Raw genomic sequence first — 24,780 nt, forward strand, 5'->3', positions numbered from 1 at the left:
AAAAAGTGTGGGTATATGAAGAGGCAGGGTTGGGAATAAGAACCTAGAGGCAGTATGGGAGTCAGGGCCTTTATTGGGATATGTCTTTAGGACTCAGTTCTGGAAAAGCTTCAGTTCAACTCCCTTCTTTTCTTCTAATAGCAGAAAGTATATATTAGTATTATTCCCACCCAACATATGAGGGAGCCTAGAACTGAAAAGAAATAGTTGTGGACCATCTTGGGCTGTAATCTCAAATCTTCATGATGCCCAAACTCTTATCCTTGCTTCTCTGCCTTACTGGTGGATATTTCTTCTCAGTTCATATAATAACTAGCTGGGTATAGTTGGACAAGTCAATCGACAACTCTGGCTCTCATTTCTCCCACCCAGGAAAATAAGTGCTAAGACAAGTGTGATAACCAAAATGGCTTCCAGTCCCATGAACTTTTGGTCTTACAGAAATTTTCTGTAAAAACGTACAGACTTGGGGAGCCCGGGTGGCTCAGCTGGTTGGGCGGCCAAATTCAGCTCAGGTCATGATTTCACAGTTTATAGGTTTGAGCCCTGCATCAGGCTCTGTGCTGACAGCTAGTTCAGAGCCTGAAGCCTGTTTCAGATTCTGTGTCTCCCTCTCTCTCTGACCCTCCCCTGCTCATGCTGTCTCTCTCTCTCAGAAATTTTTTAAAAAATATACAGACTTTCTGGGTGTTTTGGGGAAAAAATACAATAAGGATCAGGCTTTCCCCTTCTCTAAGGCAAATGGAAAGGCAACTATTACATACTAACCAAAATTTCTTAGGGAAGAAGCATTAGAAAAGGTGTCTTACAAAATCATGCTGTGGTTTTATTTAAAACATTACCTGTCTTGGGGCACCTGGGTGGCTCAGTCGGTTAAGCATCTGATTTTGGCTCAGGTCATGATCTCACGGTTCTTGAGTTCGAGCGCTGCTTTGGGCTGTTTGCTGACAGCCAGTGCAGAGCATGGAGCCTGTTTCAGATTCTGTGTATCCCTCTCTCTCTCTGACCCTCCTCTGCTCTCTCTCTCTTTTTCTCTCAGAAATAAATATAACATTAAAAATTAAAAAAAACCACATTACCTGTCTTATTTGTAGACTTCACTTTTGAGACCACAACTACAATCACCTTGTACCTCACATCACTGAAAACTTATATACAGAGAAAACAAAATGTTTTCATTCTTAGGGTTTAGATAAACTGTAGAAAACTCGAGATTGCTGAAACAAGTTGACTTTTTTTTAAAACAATGGTCTACAGTGGTTGTGGCTAAGTGTGATATAGAATGCATGGCATGATGCTGAAAACAGGCTTCAGTTCTAGATCGCCTAACTCATAGGGCTCCCCAGGACCTGGAGGCAGCTGAGAGGAGATAGCTAGTTTTCAAAAAAGCAGTAGAAGTAATTCAATGGAAAGTGAGGTGGTTTTTAACCGGTGTCATTCAGGGCCTAAGTAAAGTCTCCTTTAAATGTTAAATTATGTGTTCAACACATAATTTAGAAACTCTTCTAAAATCTAGATGCTAGGAATGAATAAAACATTCCAAAGCCTCTGTCCTCAAGGAACTCAGACTTCAGTGGGAGAGTAATAATGATAACAATAGTAGCAAAAATAAAATTACTATTAATAATAGTAATAATAATAATTAAATATCCATCTTTATGTATCTGACATCACAAGAAGTACTTTAATGCATTATTTAATTTGATATTACAACAACCCCATGTTACAGGCATTATCATCCCCATATGACAACTAAGGTTACTAAATTCTGGAGGGTAACTTGCCTGAGGACGCACACCTGATAAGAGACAGACTCCGAATTTGAATCCAAATCTATGGGACCTGAAACTCATGCCCATAGCCACTTTGATATCTATCCTCGTTCTCCATTATTCCTTGGTACTCCAGTACAGTGATACTCAAGACTGATCACACATAGTGATCCAGACTATGCTACAAGAAACCTACAACAACACTCAAGTGAGTAGGACACCAGAATCATGAAGCAAAGGTAGTCTTTGAAGAGGCCTGAGAGAAACTGGCATAATACCTAAAAAGGCATCACCATACCCAAAGTCATCTAGGTGTTTGCCAATGCGTCTTCTGGGAGTTTTATAGTTTTGCATTTTACATTTAAGTTTATTATCCTATGTGAATTATTTTTTGTGCAGGGTATAAGATCTCTGTCAAATTCATTTGCTGCATGTGTATGTCCAGATGTTCCAGTACCATAATTGGAGATATTATCTCCTCTCCATTGCATTGCTTTTACTCCTTTGTCAAAGATCAGGTGACTATATGGGTCTATTTCTGGTCTCTGTACTATGTTCCACTGATTTATACATATATTATTTCACCAAAATACACTGTCTTGACTATAGTAGTTTTATAGTATCTTTTGAAACTGGGTAGTTCAGTCCTCCAAACTTGTTCTTCTCCTTCAATATTGTGTTACCTATTTTAGGTCTTTTGCCTCTCTAGAATAAGTTTTCCAGTTTATCAATATCCATGACAACAACTTGCTGGTATTCTGATTGGGATTACATTGACTCTATGGAACAAATTGGAAGAATTGACATCTTGGCAATATTGAGTTTTCATAGGTATGAACATGAAATATCTCTTCAGCTATTTATTTATGTAGATTTATCTTTATATATTAACTTTTATCCTGTAATCTTGCTATTAGTTCCAGGAGGGGTTTTTGTTGTTGCTGTTGCTGTTGATGATGATGATGTTATCAATTCTTTCAAATTTCCTACAAAATGATCATGTCATCTCCAAATTAAGGCAGTTTTATCTTCCTTCCCAATCTGTATACCTTTTATATCTTCATCTTGCCTTATTGCATCAGCAAGGGCTTTCAGTGTGATGTTGAAAAAGGTAGTGAGAGGGTACATCCTTGACTTATACCTGATTTTAGTAGGAAAGCTGTTTCTCACTATTATACATGTTGTTAGTTGTAGGTTTTTGTAGCTAGTCTTTACCAATTACAGGAATTTCCCCTCTATTTACTGAGAGTTTTTATCATGAATTGGTGTTAGATTTTTGTCAAATTGTTTTGCTACATCTATTGATAATTATATGATTTTTCTTCCTTAGTTTAGTGATATGATGGATTACAATAATTGATTTTGGAATGTTTAACCAGCTTGCACACCTGGTTGATCATGGTATATAATTGTTTTCATACTTTTTAAATTTTATTTGCCTATATTTTGTTGAAGGCCTGTTTATTTTGTAGGTGTTAAATAAAAGCTTATCACCCAGGGGACCTGGGTGGCTCAATCAATTAAGCATCTGACTTTGGCTCAGGTTATGATCTTGAAGTTTGTGGGTTCAAGCCCAGTATCAAGCTCTGTGCCTGTGCTGTCAGCATGGAGCCAGCTTCGGATCCTCTCTCTCTCTCTCTCTTTCTCCCTCTGCTTCCCTCATTCCCCCACCCGCCTCAAAAATAAATAAACATTAAAAAAAAACTTATCAAGACCTACCATGTATCTGACTTTGCCTTAGGTAGTTGATAAAGCTTAGACCCCAGTTTCATAAGCTCAGTTCCAAAAGAATAGCAGTCTTAAGTAAAGGGAAGATAAGTTTCATCAAAAATATACTTGTTTAGAAAGAAGATCTGGAAAGATTTAAGTGAACTTAGATTCATTTATACCATTTAAAAATGAATTGAGGTGACTAAATTATAGACATAAGGTTATTTGATGTTGGTTTTGTTAATTTGGTTCAATTTTCAGTCACTTGTGGTGAATTCTCCCTGTTGACAATGGCTGAAATGTGAAACAAGGTTTAAAAAAACTATTTCCTTCAGTTGTAAAGATTGTGAGGAGACTTCCTTTAACTGTTCAGGACATTCACATTCATATTATCATTCTCTCTCTCTCGCTTCATCTCTCTCTTGGTAATATTTTACTCTATTATGATCAGACTCTTTCCTAAAGTCACATTTCCCTAGGGTTCCTTAGTATGCAGGATGCTGATCTAGATATGTTCAGAATCTCGGGTATGTTTTTAATGGTTATAGCCTTAGAGTTTAAGGTGTTACAGAAATAAACTGTAATTGATTCCTCTAAGGATTTCTAAGGAAATGGGCCCAAATTTCAAATGTAATAAATAATACAATTATTTATTCATTCTCAATGTATTGATTTTAGTTTCCACTGATATGTCTGCCAACTTATTAGAAGTATAGTACAAAAAATGTGAATATAATTGAGATGAGATATTAAGGTCTAAATATACTAGAACTAATAAGTCACTGTCCTGATGCCTTAGGATTTCCATACTTTCAAATTTTTCAGGGTTCAGAATTATAAAGACATTTTAATAAAGTATACACTATCAAAATTACCAAATATTCTTGCAAAATAAGGACCATCAATATTCAGAAATATTTATGGATTCTGGGTAGATGACACTGTTCCAAACTAAATTACCTATGAGTAGCCTGTTTGATTTAATTTGCTTTACTATTCCTCTTAACCGATGATATTTAGAATTCCATGATAATTCAAATTCCCATCTTTCCATATAACAGAATTGTAGTCAGAAATGTGGATTCCAGAGCCACCTGGATGGCTCAGTTGGTTAAGCATCTGACTCTTGATTTCAGCTCAGGTCATGATCTCACAGTTCTTGGGATGGACCCCATATTGGGCTTTGTGCTGACAGTGCAGAGCCTGCTTGGGATTCTCTCTCTCCCTCTCTCTCTCTCTACCCCTCCTCACTCAATGCTCTCTCTCCTTCTGTCTCAAAATAAATAAAATTAAAAAAAAAAACAAAGAAATGTGGATTTTACACTAGACGTCCAAGAGGCCAATTTCTCACCAACGGAAAACAGATGAAAGTGACAAGTGCTTCTCTACATCCAGGGACCATAACATAGGGTGTGAGACCATCAAAAGCATTTCTTTTGCTGGGACCAGGGCAGATAAATATATGAGAACAATGGCTTAAGGTAGACAGAGCAACTATTTGACACCATGGTAGATTTCTAGCTCCTTAAATGGCAGAATGGAACAAATCCCCCCACAAACAGAATGCCCACTTTGGAATTGCTAGCGTAGAGAGAGATAAACATGTCTATTCACTAAGCCACTCTATTTTAGAGTCTTTTTGTTACAGCAGCTTAACTTTAACTAATATAGTTTCTTCCAAATGCATCCCAAGATGCATTTTAAAAATAGAATCATTGACTAAAAAGGATTTGACATGAAAATCATTGTCCTAAAGAGCTAAGCATACTTGACTTCTCTAAGAACTGTCAGAATTATCTTTTTAAGTCCTTCAGAAAGGGAGCTGAGCTATGTTTATTTAAACTTACCCTTTAGATACAAGTATGTATAAAGGGCAAGAAAAAGGAATGCCATTCAAGACTGGATGAGAAAAATGAGCAAAGCACATGGAAATTATTTCACTGATCGAACCGAAAGTGTGGCCATTTTTAGATGCTCTCAAATAGTTCCCTAGAGACAACGTCTTAATAGTGTTCCTATTTTTCAATGTAGCTGAAAGATATTCCCAAAGTTACTACTGTGAGAATAGGCCCTAAAATTTACCCAAGTGGCTTTCCTATTTCCTTAAAAGGCATCTAGTTTTAACACTTTCTCTATAACAAACCTGTTTTTTTTTAATGTAGCATAACAATAAGTGGCGGCCTCTGAGGAAGGGTGGATTTGAATTCATTTTCACCTTTTATCCCTCAGTCAAGCTTTTACCTTGACACAATTGCAAGGAGGTAGATATCCACACCCCAGGAACAGTAATCAAGTTGTAATCTTTATGACTTTTGGAAATACTTAATCTTTTAATTAAGTCCTAAATCATTCAGTCTGAACAGAACACCAAGTAGAATGACACTGGTGTCATTTGCTGCATCCACAGTACCAGAAGGCTACGTTTCTAGGATTTTCATCTCTTTTGGCAGGTCCCTTGGGGTGACTCTGCCTGTGGGTCTCACTGTGATTTTTATGTAAGCTGAACTAGCATATATTGTTGCTGGACACTTGCAACTATTTTCCAGAGCAAAGGTAGCAATTTTGGTTTCTTAGTTTGATGTTTTCTTTATTATTAAACATTCACATTGCTTAGAGGGAGCATGAGGGGAGTTTTACCACATTTTGTGGGATGAATCAATAAATGTGTGCATGTGGGAGTATATTTGCTAAAACTCTCTATTCAAATGCCAAGCACTCAGAGGGTTAAAAACAATTCAATAGCTAGAATTTTGTTGTCTGTTAAGCTGTTTCTCCCAATGCTTCATTAGGATCAGTTTATAAAATAATATTCAAATGTGATACAATTGAGCTGGGTTTGACCCAGCACTGCATGTAACCTAAGGGAAGTGGGTTACATTGATTCTAATGTTACTTTGCTTTGAGGGGCAGCAATTAACTCGAGGATTGCCATGAGCAACAAGGCTTTGTGCAGTGGGGATATCATGATCAGGACAAAAAACATAGGATGTCAGAGAAGGGAATTTATGAGGAAGAAAAAAGCCATCATTAGACCACCTGAAAGGAAGTTTTCAAAGCAAATGTAAATATCAAAGGGAAAAGAAGAAAGCCAAGAGGGAGGGGGGAACTGTCAGGGGGATGAAAGGGAGGGACACACATTTTTGTCAATTTTGCTCTGGTTCCCAAGTGTATTACATAAGATAACTCCTCCAGCGAGTCCAGAACTGCACGGCAATAGTTGTCACACCCTCTGAAATCTGTCAGCATTTAACGTTGACAGAGGGCATGCCCTTAGCATTGCCATTGGACGATGTCCTGGTTTCTTTCCAAGTCATGTCTGTGAATTTGGACAGATGTAGTGATAAAAACTTATTTGCCGAGTAGGTATAAGGTTAAAGAAACACTGGGCTGGTCTTCATTTTACCAGTTAGAAGCAAAAGAGCAAACGTGAATGCAGATGAGGGCTTCAATTAGAAAAGCTGTGTCCTGGCAGCATTTCAAGGCAAGCAGAGGGATTCCAGGTGATGTGATAGAAACAGGCCTTCCGCACTGATAACAGAAATATACTGAGTAAATATACTAAGTTACACTGCACTTAAATTTCTTCCACAGATTTCCAGCCAATAACTCAATGTCTGAAATTCCTTCCTCTCTAAAAACACCACCTCGTACCTGGAAAGCAAGAGTCAAGTTCTTGTTCTATTCTCTTATTCCACAGAGAATATTTTCCCAATTACTCAAGGGATACACTTTTCCACCTGGACTTCATTTCTGTTAACTATATTGACTCTCATAAAATGGACTAAAATTATTTTTGCTGTTCACTTCTCAGTAAAAATTCCATTGCCATGTATCATGTCTAGCCTCTTTTGTTAAACTTATTAGCGCCAACGTGTCCAAGTCAGGCTCAAAGGGCAAAAGGCACGCAAGGGATCTGAAATGTCCATCAGGGAAGTTCACATCTGTCCCTCTGAGACTGCTTTAGCAGCCAGTTCAAATCTTTAACAGGAATCTGGGAGTTTAGAGCCCCTGGAAGCCTCATCTGGATCTATTTTTCCAAAAGTAACACAGGCTTTTTCTTTGGTATTTTACCAAATGTGGCTTTTCATACTGAGCGCAGGCAGAGAGTCCGGTGCCCTCTGGAAGCATTATGTTGGAACAGCCCTGGCAGTTACTGGAAGTCGGAGTGGAAAAGTCTGGTTCCTCTTCCAGGAGAACTTCAAAGCGGGCAGGCTTGTTCTCCTCGTGCCTCTTCCCCAAATGCGGTCCTGTTGCACCGCGGATGCTCGGTAATCTGTGTCTTGCGGGAAGGGGCGGCGGGTTTTGCCCTCGTAAAGGTCCGTCCTTAAAAGGCGGAGGAGTGGGGAGAGGCTGGGAGGGCACAGGCTTCCTCTGTGGCTGAAGGACCTCCAGCTGACTGATGTACCTCAGATGCTCCAGACATGCTTTGAATGTGGCGAAGATGTCCGAGTTTCCACGAAATGGGAATGCTTACGGTTGAAATTACTCTGGTATGAGATCAGTTTTAGCAATTAAATAACCAAACCCCTTTCAAAAGATAGCTGTACTGCAGTCAAACTTTGTTTTAGTGTAACTAGAGTTACAGTGGGTTTGTAGGCCATAAATCTAAAAGCAGAAATTTATAAATCTAGAGCAAACAACTGTCTAAGAAATCATGGCAGGCAGGGAGATGGCCTATGGTATGTCCAGAGATGTCAGGGTAGGGCCACAGGGCCTATCTGTAACTCTCTGACTGACCATTATCCCATGGTCCATAATCAACAACAAAGGGGCATTTTCTTCAGTGAAGTTAAGTATTGTGTTCGGCTTTGCTCTCTGACTGAAAAAGTTCCTGCATTTTCATTTTATCTTATCAAGGTGGATATTGCCATTTCTACAAATACCATTTCTAGTTGAGAATGCTTTTTAGAAGTATATTTGTTTTTCTAAAATAGAGACATTTGTCAATTAGGAAATTACTGACTAGGAAGTCCTTCTCTATCAGTGATTTTGCCAATCAACAATTCTGTTTCTTGCATATCCTCAGTTAGGCAACACTTTGGGTTATAAGCAATATCCTTGTTATCAAACAGCAAATATTTGCTGAGCTTGTCCTATAGATATAACACTTGGCACTGGCTTTGCACAGAATATGCACAAGTGAATCCAAGCTCATTAAAGAATTCCAAACTGGCTGTAAGCACAGGCTATATAAACAAACATCTATGGGACAAATATGAGGGAGCCATTGTTAATTGTTCAGATTATAATGCTGAAAGATTTCAAGAGTTATGATGACCACTAAGAGTTGGCATATTCAAGACTTCTCAGAGATTAATATTTAACTGCATAAGTGTGCATTGTATATTTTTATTTGGGAATCAAGGGAAAGAGTAGTGGTGGTCAAGGTGTGTGTGATTTCAGTGCACATGTGCATATGAGTGTGTGTGCATATGAATGTGTGAACATGTGAGAGTGTGTTGTAAGGAAGGGACACAGGATTGGATCTGGCAAGGTATATAACATGTTCTGAGACTTATCAGCTAATCTGTGGATGCCAGAAGATGTGTCCCTGCTGGGTGTATGATAAGAAATCTCTCCAACTATATTCTAGAGAAAACACTAGTCCTGAGAAAGCTGAGAAAATAACAATGGTCAAGTAACTATAGGAAATGCTGGAAACTAAGTCATCCTTTTAAAGATGCAAATGCAGGGCACTTGTGTGGTGCAGTTGATTAAGCACCTGACTTGATCTCAGCTCAGTTCAGATCTTATGGTTTGTTAGTTCGAGACCCACATTGGGCTCTGCACTAAGGGCATGGAGCCTGCTTGAGATTCTCAAAATAAACTCAAAATAAATAAATAAACTAAAAAAACCCCACAGATATAGAAACAAAGTACATACAAATTTCTTGATACACCAATTCACATCCTTGAGAAGAGATTTCTTCTCCCTTCACAATGTTTTTTAATTTTTTTGTTTTATTTTACATTTGAAAGAGAGAGAGAGAGAGAGAGCACAAGCAGGGAAGGGGCAGAGAGATGGAGACAGAATCTGAAGCAGGCTCCAAGCTCCAAGTTGTCAGCATAGAGCCGTATGTGGGGTTCGAACTCAGGAGCAGTGAGATCATGACCTGAGTGGAAGTCAGAGGTTTAACTGACTGAGCCACCCAGAACCCGTAGCACCCCTCCCTTCACAAATTTTGAAAGCACTGGTTTAGGAAGATACATAAGACACCTACTGTTCAGTCCAGAAAGAGTAAATGTTAACCTGCAAGTAATGGAATATGGTCAAAGGCTCCTGAGCAGTTGGGAAACATGCACCAACTGGTATTTTATAAAAGTTAATTCAATATAGTAGAAAATATAATAAGAATGGAATAGAATAGAATAAGGGGGCTAGAGCTAGGAGATTGTTCTGAATATTTTCTTTAAATCCATTCTCACATGACTTACAAAGTGTTGGGGATTTTGTTTGTTTCCTTTTCAAAACTTTTCTTTTTAGCTGTGGACCAATTTTTTTAAGTAAAGTATAATTTCAAGTCCCAATAAACAGAGAGAAAAGTAAAACTCATCTTGATAATGAAGGAGGCAGAGCAGGGTTCTGATCAAGAGCAAGAGAAGGACTGATCTACAATATATGGGCACTGGAAGAGAATCAAGGACTAATCAGAAAGCTGACTTCACAAGGGACATATGAAATAAATTCCAAGTTGCAAAATGCTAAATGGCCCATATGCTAAAGGAAACTGGAGTAATTGGGTGCCTGGTGGCATGGTTGGTTGAGGAGCCAACTTTTGCTTTTGGCTTAGATCATGATCCCAGGGTTGTGAGATTGAGCCCCAGGTAGGGCTCTGTGCTAAGTGTAGATTCTGCCCCAAATTCTCTCTCTCTCTCTCTGTCTCTTTCTCCCCCCCTCCTTCTCCCTCTCTGCTCCTCTCCCCTGCTTGTGTTCCTTCTCTCTCTCTAAGAGAGAAAGAGAGAGAGAGAGAGAGAGAATGGGGTAATCTAAAATATACTAAAACAGGATCTCATGGAACTAAAAATAGGCCTAGGCCTCAAGCACCAGTGGAACTAACAGAAGGCAAAATGGCACCTGAATTTCTGGGGAGCAGCCTCACTTTTAAATTTACTCAAAAAATAGAGAGGGAAAGAAGTGAGTAGCCAGGAATTGAAAATAATCTGCTTGACCTGGCATTGTGAAAATCAACTAAGCTTACCTTTCCTGGTGGTAGTACCCTCCCACGCCCCCCGCCAGTGATTACGACTCTTTACCAATACCCTACTCAACAGTCTATTGAAAATAGACTATTGAAAATAGTTCCTTCCTATCCAATATAATGGAGTACAAAACAAGTTGTATTTTGAACCATATTACTCCTTCTGAGCAGAAATCTATGTCCTTCAGTGACTAAAATTAGCCATGAGTCACTTTAGATTTAATTTAATGTTTACTATTTTCTCTTGATCCTCCCGTTTTAGTGTCCATCCTCATCTCCCTATACTTTTCTGTCTTCTTTTCCTGCCCTTTCCCCCTTTTCAGTGTACCATGTTAAATTCACCTGAATGTTCTTTGCACATTGCCATTGATTCTCAGAAACAAAACAGACATCAACAATCTGACAAGGTAATAAACACAGAAAGTAATGATGTGAGGGGTGCCTGGGTGGCTCAGTGAGTTAAGTGTCTGACTTCAGCTCAGGTCATGATCTCTCGGTTTGTGAGTTGGAGCCCTGCATCAGGCACTGTGCTGATAGCTCAGAGCCTGGAGTCTGCTTCGGATTCTGTGTCTCCCTCTCTTTTTGACCCTCCTCCCTTGCTCTTTCTCTCTCTGTCTCTCAAAAATAAATAAACATTTAAAAATTAAAAAAAAAGAAAGTAATGATGAATAGTATGGTTTTAAGCAGTTGGATGTTTATTTGTCTGTTTGTTGTCAAGGAAAATCAAGATTGTCACGAGAGAAAAATCTTGAGAGGGGAACCATTTCTGAACTGGAGTCTAATTTGACTCCATACAAGGTGAAATGGAGATGTGGGCTCTTGCCCAGGCTAAACTTTGCATTTAATGTTTCCTTTAAGCAGATATTCAAACTGGGCATCTGTGAGGTGGGAAGAATTGTCATGACAGAGATTATACAGAAGGTCCAGTTAGCCCTCTACAGCCCAGTGTCCATGGTGCTTCCATAAACATAGGCTATAGTGGAATATGGAGAGGAAAAAAAGGAATGCCTTAAAATTCTAAATGATGTAACCAATTCCTTCCCTATTTAATTTGATTCAGGCCTATATTTTCCATTTTATACTCACCAAGATATTCAAAAGAAATACCATACTAAGAAGAAACAAATCTCCTACCTTTGACATCATTCTAGATGTCCCTTCCCTAGAATCATTAAACTATTTCTTTACATTTGTACATATTTTAATTTTCAGTTAAGAGCCTCCATGTAAGAAGCTTGAGTTCAGAAGGTTCTAATCTATTTAGCTTGATCAGAAAACCCTAAAATTACAACTAAACCCCATGTTACCTTAATATTGTAAAACAGATTTAATAATGGCTTTAGAGGTAAAAGCATCAGGAAATGTCATTGTAGGTAAAATAATGTTTAGAGAGCTTTAGGTTAGTGACAACAAGTAATTATAAGAACATTTTGCTTCTATCTGTAAGTGAAGTAATCACTATTTAAAACAATCATTTAAAACTAAAAATATATATTTGCAGCTTACAGAAATTAATTTGATTTTATCAACAGCCACTTCTTAGGGTTTTTTTAAAAAATATACTGATACACGCACATGTGTACACATTAATGCTTCCATTATTTTGTAATTCACAATAAAATAATGATAATGTTAGGCTTTATATGCATGATGATTCACGTAAGAAAAAAACCTGACTTTATGAAACAAAACCTTATTAGAGGTCAAATCTTACTAAACCAAAATATTTTGTTTAACCAAAGACATTAAGCCACAGTGTATAAAATCATTACAGGTGGTATCCAATACAGCAAAATTCAAGAACACAAAGGATTCCTGAATAGCCTGTTGAGAGTCCTCAGTAGGACTCTACCTGCCTTTTGAGTCTCTTTAAATAATAGCAAACTATATCCATCAGAAGACGTCTTATTCTTCCTGTTAGCCTTGCCTTTAACAACCAAATAAAGAAATACAAACATTATGAAAAGCTAGATCACTTACCATAAATGCCGGTTGAGATGCAAGGAAATGCCTGTAAACAAACCACAAAAATAACTATAAATTTTAAAGGAAATACTTTGCCCAATCTTACATCATCTATTTCAATATCTATTTGCTTTGTAATGGGATGCCCTCTATTCATATGCTCAGACCTCTGAAACCCCACTTAGTTGGAGAAGGAGACACTGTGGACATGGATGTATTAAAATTGTAAACTTCTCCTTATCAGCAGCAATCACTTCAGCTCCCAATTGCCAACTGTCAAATTTCCAGGAATCTTGTGAACCAACTGTTAAACCTAGTTATAATTAAGAAATTAAGTCATATAAGCCTGCAATGAAATGTTATATCTAAAACAAATATTTAGAAATCATCTCATCACTTCCTAATTATTTTGCCACATTTTACTATTACCTCTGCTCTTGAGAAGACTTATGTCTATTGTACATTTATGTAATATATAATATAATATAAAAAATACATTATATATAAATATCATATACATTTATATAATATATCATATATTACAGAAAATATAAGTATATTATATAAGTATAGTATGTATTATAATTTTTAAATGCTTATTTATTTTGAGAGAGATAGAGAGAAAGAGAGAGTGGTCATGTTAGTGGTTTAAAACTTGAAAATAGCAATCAACATTCATATTGGACCATACATCTGGGTCAGTTGAAACCACAGGTTGGCAAAATTTTATAACATTAAAAAAGTTTTTTTCAGTAAGAATCAATCTGCTGTATAGAATTTATAATAAAGGATATTGTATATTTTATTTTATTTGTAAGTTGTGTGCTACTCATTCTTTTTATTAGTAAAATTTTACATATATATACATATATGTGTGTGTCTATATATATATATTTATACTCACGTTTTATTAGAGTCAAGTTTTTTAAAATTTTATTTATTTATTTTGAGAGAGAACACAAGCAGCTGAGGGGCAGAGAGAAGGAGAGACAAAATCCCAAGCGGGCTACATGCCATCAATGCAGAGCCTGATGCAGGGCTAGAACTCAGAAACCATGAGATTATGACCTGAGTAGAGATGATGAGTTGGACGCTTAACTGACTGAGCCGCCAAGGCACCTGAGTTTTTAAGCATTTACAGACATACTACTGCTTCTACCTTATGCGCTGAATGTTTGCGTCTTCCCAAACTTCTATGTTAAAGCCCTACCTGTTGGTATCAGGAGGTGAAATCTTTGGAAGTGATTTAGGGGGAGGGTGAAGGCCTCATGATAGGGTTGGAGTTCTGATAAGAAGAGGAAGAGGCTAGCACTCTCTGCTCTTCCCCTCCAGAAGTTACAGTGAGAAGACAGCCATCTGTAAGCCCCTTTCCAGGCTTACCAGATTAGCTGGCATCTCGATCTCAGGCTTCCCAGCCTCCAGAACTGTGAGAAACATATGTTTGTTGTTGAAGCCACTCTATCTACAGTCATTTGTTATAGCAGCCCAAACTGACTAATACCACATATTTTACCTAGCAATATTTAAAGAATTTGACTGAAAGAGTGCAGGAACAAAAGTGAATACACAGCTAACTCTAAATTAGGCTCTCTAACAGAGGAATACGATCCAAACATGGCAATGTCCTCTGCCAATGTACCTCTGTGTAAATTTAATCGAGTTGTTTTCATCTTCCTAGTCTTTTTATTTTTCAGTTGAAAATGAAGATGATAGCATTCACCATATAGAAATGTGCTGTAGAAATCAGTGACAGAATTTTTGAAAAATGTGACTGATACTGTGCTACAAAATCTAAGAACTGCAGCTGTGGTTGACTGTAGTAATAAACATTATTACTGAACTCAATTATGATGCAATGTCTGTCTTTTCCTTTATATCTTTGGGTTAAATGTGTACTGTATTTTATTTTCCTTAACATTTTTATAGACTGTTTGTTTATAATCTTTACATGGATGTCCTATTTAAAAAGTCACAATTTATGTGATTTTGTTTGAAAAAGAGTAATACTGGACTCTGAAGCTCACCTATATGTCTGCAAAATAAAATTTTCTGTTTTCTGTTCCTTCACTAGGAAATGCTACTATTTCTTTATTTTTAGGTTTTTTTTTTATTTTTGAGAGAGAGAGAAAGAGAGAGGAGAGGATCCCAAGTGAGGCTCTGCACTGACAGCAGAGAGCCTGATGTGGGGCTTGAATTCAGGAACTGGACTGTGAGATCATAGCCTGAGCCTGAGCCAAAGTCAGATGCTCAAATGACTGAACCACCCAGGTGCCCCATAAATGCTACTGTTTCTAACAAGAAGAGAGGACAGTTTCTGAAATAGAGTAGGAGCTACTTTTTAAATGAATTAAAGAGTTCACATTTATTTCTTGGGTTCTGAAGGTGCCAGTAAGATCTGAAGAATGTTCTTGAATGATTCAATAAATCCAAGGACACAGCACTATGAAGAGCAAGAGTGAAACAAATTCTCCTGGAAATATTCTTGTCTTTTGAAAGGTATTCACCAAGACCACTGACAGGTCCTTCTCTCCGTGTGAAACCCAGCTACATGCTCACTGTAAGCAATTTGATACTAATAGAAAGGGCTCAGAGTTCAGGGAGGGCCTATTTCAAAATACAAATACAAATTAGAGAGGATTCAGGGTCATCCCCATGTCTGCCATGCTCACTCATGTTCCACTGTGGCTTTTAAATGAGGTAGAGGGAAGTGAGTCTACAGCTTGTGCCTTAGGAATTCCATGGGAGCGAACTGAACATGTAAACATCACCCATCTTGTGATTGCAAAAGAGAAAGCCATCAAGCAGAAGACAGAAGATACCATGATGTTTTCAACAAGCAAGCCCACTGCAAATCCCACCTGGGCATCTTTCCAGTTCATAATATTGGGTAGTTTAGTGAACTTCCCTGAGCATCAGCTCCCTCATTAGTAAATGGATATGAATGAGGAAATGAAACTCATTTCAAAATGTCTGTGGGAAGCTTAAGAGGAATTAGGAACACAGAACATTGAATCTTTCAGATAGTAAGATCTCGATTAATGCTGATTCCTGAGGTGGACACTGGCATGCCCACCAAGCTCCACCTCAAGGGGAAATTGTTGCCTACAGCAGGGCTTCCCAGTCTCAGCTCTATTGATATTTTGGACCAGATAATGCTTTGTTGCTGGGCGTTGTATGGTACATTATGAGATGGTTGGTGGCATCCCTGGACTCTCTATCCACTTGATGCCAGTGATATCTCCCCCACCCCCAGTAGTGACCAAAAATATTCCTAGACGTTGTCAAATGTCCCTTAGGCAAAGTCATCTCTGGTTATGGATAACTGCCCTAGAATCTGGGGTCTAGACCCCAGCAGTGCTGTCAGCAGACAGCCTCCACTATCACCTTTTCCAGGGATTAGCTCAGATGCAAAAGGGTACTCCACTCCACTCAGGACAGTACACATCCAAAGACTAATTAATACAGAGTGGCAAGGCCTTGGTTCATCTTAGCTCAATCGAGTGTAACACTGAAGGGCCCTACCAGCTCCAGAGCTCCCCATGAGGTCAATGAGGCCATCACTGGACTTGTATCACAGCTCATCTTTCCCTCAGCCCACTCCTGCTTCCCTTCCCTCTCTTTTCCAAGTGTGGAACCCAAGTGCACACCTAAGTAATCATCTTGCACTCTAATCTCTGTCTCAGAGTCTTCCTCCTGGGGAACTGATTTAACTCCCTTCCACTTCCTTCTTACAGCCAGTTATATGAGTCTTTGTCCCATTAGATCTAGCAGAAGAAAACATACTGAACGGTTAATGGCAACTTTCATTTGCTTCAGCTCCCAGCAATATCTTGGAATCAATCATGCAACTTGGTAATTGAGTCTCAATGTACCAACTGCCTTGTCTGTTTTAACAAGGACAAATAGCTTCATCTGAAAATGACATCGTTGCCTTGAATATGGAGGTAATGGTCGTGTAATGGAGGATGGCTTTGATAATATTATTGCATTAATTCAAACAAAAAAGCAATGATAAAGCATAGATGTAAATACAATATAATGGGAAAAGTTTGCTTTACGTAAAACAACTTTGCATGTAATTCATCCAAACTAAATCTCCTCCATTAATCACTTTTTATTGAGAGACAGGGAGAGGGGGAGGGAAGGAAGAAGAGAGGATGGGGGAGGAGGGGAGAGAAAGAAAGGGGGGACAGAGAGGAGAAACAGAGAGATTGAGAAAGAAGGTGAGCAAGTGAGCTCAGCTAAGGGATTTTACAGCACATAGTCTGTCTTCTTTGCCATAATAAATTTCTGATGGTGTCACCAGAAGTGAGTAGCATGGGATTTCTTTATTTCAAAGTTGTGTTTAACATAACCACCTCCCACAAAAATCCTCTCCTGTGGAAGAATGATAGATTGTACCAAAACCCAGCCAATTAGCCTGGTTTGTTTCAAGTGTACATAACACAGCAGTCACCTGTGGAACTTGGGGAATGACATCACCAGCCTAATTTGTAAGGCTCCATATTCTCCTTCCAGAAGCCCCAGGAGCAAAAGTCTCCACGCTAATCAGGCCCCAGCATATAGCCATCATAAACTTGCTTCATAACCTTTGACTTTAGGCATATTTTTCTATGTCAACATGCACTTGCTCTCTTGGGGGAAGATAATCATTTGACTTGGAGAGTGAGAGAGGATTTTTCTTTTGTGAAATTGTAGATTGAGCCACTACATGGAAAATACTTCCCTAACCCAGCACAACATACTTGGTTGCAAGTACATTTGCAACCCAACATAATCCAACAACATACTTGGTTGCAAGTACATTTGTAAAAACACTGAAATCCTTAAGGCTGTAGACGATGCCTCGCATCCTCTTCAACGTCTATTTCCAGTTCTTCGTTTGAAGGCAAGGCAGGAAATACCCCACCACCTTCTTTGTGTTGATTCTAATAGTTCCTCAAAACTAAGGCAATAAGCCCTAAGCCAACATCATAACCATCTCTTGCTTTTTCCTGACCCTTGATTCTTGGTTCATGCTTTCCTGCAAAGTGGGAATTTCTTTCTTTCTTCTTTATCCATGTTCATTGCCATCTTCCCATTGCTTATGCAACAGCCTTACCAGCTGGTTAGGACTAACTCCACCCTCAGCTGCACATGAATGTGTTGATTGACCTAAGTAAGTAGCACACATCCCCCTTAGCTACAAAGAGAGATGGAGAGTTCTGATATCAGTGAGCTGTTGGTGTAAATTGACTGTAAAATGCTCCCAGTCTTAAGAATCTTTCAATTGCTGATCCAACACTTTCTTTATTGTTTAGTCAGTTTTAGTTAGATTTTCCATTATTTGCAAGCAAAAGCTTGTTACCTGATACACCTTCCATTTAAGTGTTTTTAATTATATATCCCATTTCACTGAGAAAGCTATTGATTGTAAGAAACACCATTATTTAGTTGTATTTTGTGTACCCCTAAGAGGAAGCTCTATACGTTGAAATATAACATATGTTTTCTTATCACTTAGATTTTTTTGTATACCTGTATGAAATTGTTATTTTTCATTTATTTAGATAATTTCTTAAATCACATCTTGCTCTAAAGAATAGATTAAACAGAGATAAATTGGTTGTGTTTTCCCAAAACTTGTCCACATTCAGAGTCCCATACTTCTGAATCACTTTTCACTACAGAGTCATAACTAAGTGTTCTCCACAGTTTCATCCTTGTGTGCTCAAGAAAGGTTTTGTTGATCCAGTTCTTCACAGGAGCTCCACTGTTGACTCTGGACTTTTCTTCCAAGCTTCTAACTCTTTCTCTGAAAGTTTTGAAGCTGGCTCTTTCTTTGTTGCCAACAAAGGTTTTCAGACAACAGCTAAACGCACACCTCCTCCTCATATAGCCCCTAATTGGTTGACAGACTGAAAGTCAAGAGGTTGCATCTGCCCAGTAAGTCCACTGGGAATTATAACCAAGGGTACACATGTACAGGCAGCAAAAACTCACTACAACTTTGACTGACTGTAAAACATCCCAGGCTATAAGAGACATCCTACTTTCAAAGAAGATAAGATATGGGATATGAGAAAATGAGCAACTTAGAAACAATGAACATCAGGGTACCATTCTTTGTCTTTAGGTGCCTGGTTATCAGGGTACTTGAGTATTTCTCAAACTGTGATATGCCTAACTCTAGGAGTGTGCAAGATATTTTGATGTGGCAAACAAACAGTCATTGTTCATTTCACAGTAATGTCTACATATTATTTTGATATACCACATATCCCCATTACTTTCCTCAAGCCTTCATCTCTCCTTCCACCTACATGCTTTACCATGTGATTTTGCATTTCTTCCACTAGGGGAAGATGTATTTTCCTTGTATCTCTGATGACAGACTTGAGCATATGACTTCGTTTAGTCACTGGGATAATAGTAGACATGACATTTAGAGTTGAACTTTTATACTCCTGACTTTAGAGGAGAAGCATGAGAAGAACATGGCTCATGAAGCCTGAAGCTGAGAGACAAGTAGAATCTGAAATCAGCCTAGGGCAGCTGTGCCGCAGTGAACCCACAGGTGTGTGAGCAGGGAAGACATGCTTATCATTATGTCACTAAGTTTTGGGGTTGTTTGTCACACAGTATTACTGTGGCAAAAGCAATCATATAAATATGCTAAAACTCTAAGTTACTGTAATGAATTATAAGAATGAATAGTGGTTTTCCACTTAGGGTGATATTATAGTTTCCTTTGAAAATAAAAGTACTTAAAGAGTCAATTAAAATATTAGATAATTATCATTATTAGAAGGTAAAATGTGAATGTTTAAAATTAGAGAAATACTAATGCAATAGAAATCTGAATTGGAATGCAAGAGATCAGAGTGACTCATCAGCTCTAAATCTAGGAACCACCAGCATATCTCCTCAGTGCCTCTGTTTTTCCATCTATGAAAGGAGCACCGTTGGATTAAAGGCTTTATTCAGTTATTTAACTCTATGAGGCTACAAAATGTTCTCTTACCATATTCTATAGCTCAGGATAAAGGTAATAGAGGGACAGGGAATTTTATAGCATCCTGAATGCCTTACAGTGTTTGGACATGGGAGGTGGTAGTGTGGCAAAAATAAGAGCTGTCATTTTTCAATTACTGTAATGTGCTGGGGTGCCTGGGTGGCTCAGTCAGATAAGTGTCCAACTTCAGCTAAGGTCGTGATCTCACAGTTTGTGAGTTTGAGTCCCATGTCGGGCTCTGTGGTGACAGCTAGCTCAGAGCCTGGAGCCTGCTTTGGATTCTGTGTCTCCCTCTCTCTCTGCTCTTCCCCTGCTTACACTCTGTCTCTCTGTGTCTCTCAAAAATGAATAAACATTAAAGAAATTTAATTACTGTAATGTGTCAAGCACTGGGCTAAGAGCTCTATGTATATTATCTGATTCATTATCATGAACAATCCTGTGATAAAGATATATTACCCCTTTGTAATATACACGGAGGACCTGTAAAGCCAAGGAAGCAAACTTGTTCAAGGTCACAAAAAGGAATACCAAATAAGGGATTTATTGATTTATTGCTTAAGGAATAACTGACTCTATGTTTTGCCTTTAATACTTCTTAATTATACAGATAATATGCATTCCCAAAGTCTCAGACAAGACTAGTGCTGGCAGAAATCACTGAGAACTTCTGCTACAGTCACATCCCTCTCTTCCACTCACTAAACTGGAATACCATCCCCACAAGGCCAACATGGTCAATAGTATGGTGAGCAGCATCCCACTCCATGTATTTACATTTTAAAGCCTAAATAAAATTGAGTCTTTTTCCTGATCTCAGTTCTCTACTCACTTCTTATCACACTTTAAACAGAACGAAGTCCAGTCCCTGACCTTCAAGCTCCCAGTGATCTGGATCCTAGCTTCCTCTCCCCACTCTTTTTCTTCCACTTTGTTCTCGGAATTGCAGCCACACTGGCCTCCTTTTGTTCTCCAGACACACAAAGCACAATCCTACTTCACCCACTTTGGCCTTGCTGTCCTCACTGCCTGGCACATGTTTCTTTTAGATCTCTGATTAAATGTCACCTCCTCAAAAAGGCTCTTTCTGGTCTCTAGCTAAATTACTCTCTATTCCCTTAGGCTGTTTTGAATCTCTTTATGACTCCTACACTACCTGACACACAGTCTTCTGCTTGTTTTTTGCGTCCCCAATATCAGTTGCCCCCACTGGTATGCCACTCCCAAGAAGTCTTTTGTTTTCCTTGTCGTATCACCAGCACCTAAAATATAGCCTGGAACTCAATAAATATCTGAATGGTTGCATGAATAAACAATTGAGTTATAGGGCATATAGAAACATTGTCATATTTTTTTTTCTACACAAATTAGAGCATTCAATATGGTTGATGTTTTGATATTAGCTTTTTTTTTCATATCCTAGATTTTGGACATCTTTTAATGTCTGTGCATACTGATCCATCTCATGTTTGTAAGGTTTACACACTATTCTACGGTGTGGTTACCTGCTTTATCTAATACTGCCACATTGATGAATATGTAGGTTGTTTGTAAATTTTGCTCTAACAAATAACACTGCAATATACATTTTGACTTGCCTTTATGTACTTAACAGTATTCTAGTAGGATCTATTTCTAGGAATGAAATTAACTTCTTTAACCATTGGGTTAAAAAATAAAGTACATTTAAATTTTTGAGAATATTGACAATCTACACCCATGAACATTTGTTTTTCTAGTATAAAACCTCCTCAGTAGCAAAGAGAAGTCTTTAATTCCACTTTTTACCCACATTACATGGGTGAACAGAGCAAAAGGATGTTGTCTTCTTAACAAATTGCACTGGAAAATGCAAATCACTGTACCTCCCATCTCCAAGGCTAAATAACCTGAAGGCCAAGGGCATTTAGAAGAGACTGAATGAGATCACATGGAATTGGCCAGTGAAGAATTTGAAGTGCATTGTGCAAGCTCACTCAGGCACCGTAATTATAAGCAATAACTTTGTTTTTGTTTTCTTCATTATACCTTGGAAATAGCTGTCATAAAGTCATTTATTGCCAGCTGCTTTCATGTTTATAACTACAACTCCACACAGTATAAAACAAACTATTACATAGCTATGAATAGTAGCAATCCTCCTCCAAACTTTATATTTTCCAAGAAGGCAGCTGGATTAGTTCCACTGTGAATTTATTAGGATGCAAAATGTCAGAACTGGCAAAGAGAAAAACTTGCCTTTTGCCTGAGCTTGCTCATGTGACTGGTAGGAATGTTTTACTGTAAATTATATGTATGTGAAAACAAGAACAGGTCACCATAAACCTGCTGAACCAAAAAGAATGTTCATTTTGTTCCAAAATGTCTACATCTGTAAACCCCCTTTATGTAGAAGCAAGGGGGAAGAAACAAAGGTTAAAAAAAGAAAGAAAGGAAAGAAAGAAAAACAATCCCCCTCAAAACCTCTTATCAACAGCAAAACACTTGTGCAATATGAAAGCTCCTACTGGAACAAAACGTCCCTAAAATGATGACTTTTCAAAAATCTAATTACCCCTAATTTTGTAAGTATCCCTTCTCCATTTTTTCTTATAAGTAAGAACATGTATCAGGCATGTGTTACACCTGTGGCACCAAGGGGTGAAGAGTGTGTGGGCATGCTCTGTGGTGACCTTTTCTGGGCAGAGCCAGGGGAAACTGAGAGAAGACTCATAATTTCACATCCCCTGAGAAGTAAATTACCCATTTGAGCATGAATGGTCCACCACTCAAAACCACTGGCAAGATCTAACTGTGCCTGCAGAGAGGGGCTTTCCTGGATGAAGAATGGGCCTAAAATGACAAGGAAGAATTGTGTGCTCACAGCACTGAGGATGTAAAGCACTGAAGGTATAGGATTTGTGGACCTCATCATGGCTGTATCAGGCTCTGTCTGTGTCCCATCCTTAACCATACCCACATGCCCCTGCCCTAGGTGCTTCCCTTACAGCAACTATCATAGACCCACTTTGCTAGCACACTTGGAAAAGAAAGAGGCTGGAGGTCAAATCCCAGGGTTAGTCTTTAATTAATGATTGATGAACAGGGGATGGAAGGGTGTAAATACTAACATACCTTGCCGTGCTGAGAAAAATGCTACATGTGACCTTCATCATCTGGAAACTACCACCATGGGATTTTGCAGTCACCTGGGATTTGACCTCATGTCTACCCTTCCCTTCCAGTCTCAGTGCCTCACATCCTACCTGAGTTTTTCTTGGGATTTTCCTAATAAATCTCTTACCCGAAATCCTTACCTCAGAGTCTGCTTCTGTGGAGTCAACCCAAGATATCTGTTATTATTATTTACTTTGATGTCATTGGTAGTAAAACCATTAAAGCAAAATAGACCTGGGGGTGGTTAATTTGGGAGAAACTCTAAGAAAATAGAGCACGTGGTCATCCCAAGTCAGCTTTGGTAAGAATGAGGAAAGAAAAATAAAAGCAAGCAAATCCTTGTGAAGTCACAAGAAGGAAGAAGAAAGGGCCATGAACAACTTGAGCAACTGGAAGGGCTGCCAAGGACATACAATTGGGAGGAAATTCAGAAAGTGACAACTCAGGAAGAAAGTGGTGGCCCTGGTACTCTGTCTTTCATGCCAAATACAAGGCTGCACACAGATTATGTACCATGTAAAGTTTTGTTAATACAATTCCAAAACACATGGTTTTGAGTCAGTCCCTGGATTCTCTTAATAGTAAGTTGTGTCTTAATCTCTCTCTTAATTAGAAAGTTGAAGATATGACTCCTTGACAAACATTAAGAAAACCCATTAACAACAAATAACCACAAAAGAATGAACATGGATATTGTCATAGAGGAGTGACCCAGAAGCCTTGACACACTTAGATGGTGAGGTGACATTTACTAAGACTCTATGGACTGGGCATTATAGCCAACCAGTCTCACGTCTCCTTCCAGGCCTCACTAAGAAACCAAACAGCTTTTAGAAGGGAGAGAGAGAATACACATTCAACAAATATTTACTGATAGAACATTGATACAGACAAAATACCAGGGTATCTAGAAGCCTCAGGTGTCTATCAGGTTTCTGTCTCCCTGTGGCTTAGTAAAACAAATAGGAATAAAGATGCCACCTAAGAAATTCTTAAGCTTCCAGGATGGTTTCACATTGGCCTTGCTGTCTCTCCTAATAACCATATTATTAGGAGGCATTATTATTATTACTTTCCCCAGATGGGATAGGGTGTCACACAACGGCCAAAGGGAAAAGCTTAGACAGAAGCCCTGCTGTTTTTGACTCAAAATTCTAAGTACTTCCTGATGCATCATAGAGTTGGTGAGGTCAGAAGAGAAGATGGAGACAGTCTGAGCATGCTCTCAGTCCTTGAGAAAAAACTGGTTGGAGACGAAGAACTCTATCAGCATGAATGCAGTATGAAAACCCATCTAGGCACTAGCCACCATATCTTATGAGTGTTAAATCTGCCATCAAACTAAAGATTAACTAAACAGGGTACTGAAGATTAGGACACTTTGGAACCATTGCTCTATTCTATTCAGATGACTGAAGATCAGGATACTTTGAGAACAATTGTGTTAGTTTATTCTAACCACGGTTGGGTTGTTTTTTGTTTTATTTTGTTTTGTTTTTCCCACTGCTGCACCAGACCATTGTCATCCAGTCTGCATTCATTTCATATCCAGCACAGACTGTCTCCCACTAAGATGAGCTAAGGTCTTTCCTTTTCTATGCTTAATCTGTCACAAACCACACCAATTATAAAGAGAGCAGATTTCCAGATTATCAACACATATGTAACTTCTATTCCTGCAGAATTTTTGACACCTCTCTCCCATCTCTTACAATGTCAGCATGTTCCTTCCACAAATTGGGGAATTTCATTTCAGCCCCTCCGTAATTTCATGGTGTGAACTTGGAAACATTATATAGAAAAGAGATGGTTTTCTATATGAATATAGCCACTTCTTAAGTCAATTATATATGCAAACACTTGACTCCATTTCATATTTATGAGAGTCAGGTGAGATTCTACTGACAGTTACCTGGGATCTAAACTACCAGTGTGATTTGTAAGGAATAAGGGCTTTAAATAAAATGAGTTGTGATTATGCAGC

The 24,780-nt window shown here is 38.4% G+C and overlaps 1 protein-coding gene across 1 annotated transcript in view; it reads right to left on the bottom strand.

Moving 5' to 3' along the window:
• Positions 1-24,780, bottom strand: part of LOC144242559 (ADP-ribose glycohydrolase MACROD2-like) — a 1,445,873-nt gene that overhangs the window by 54,972 nt on the left and 1,366,121 nt on the right. The window contains exon 6 of the mRNA XM_077777528.1: positions 12,662-12,692. Within this exon, the coding sequence (XP_077633654.1) occupies positions 12,662-12,692 (31 nt within the window). The remainder of the gene's footprint in view (positions 1-12,661; positions 12,693-24,780) is intronic.

This window comes from Crocuta crocuta, unplaced genomic scaffold (assembly GCF_008692635.1).
Source record: "Crocuta crocuta isolate KB4526 unplaced genomic scaffold, BGI_CrCroc_1.0 scaffold187, whole genome shotgun sequence".
NCBI classification, from domain to species: Eukaryota; Metazoa; Chordata; class Mammalia; order Carnivora; family Hyaenidae; genus Crocuta; species Crocuta crocuta.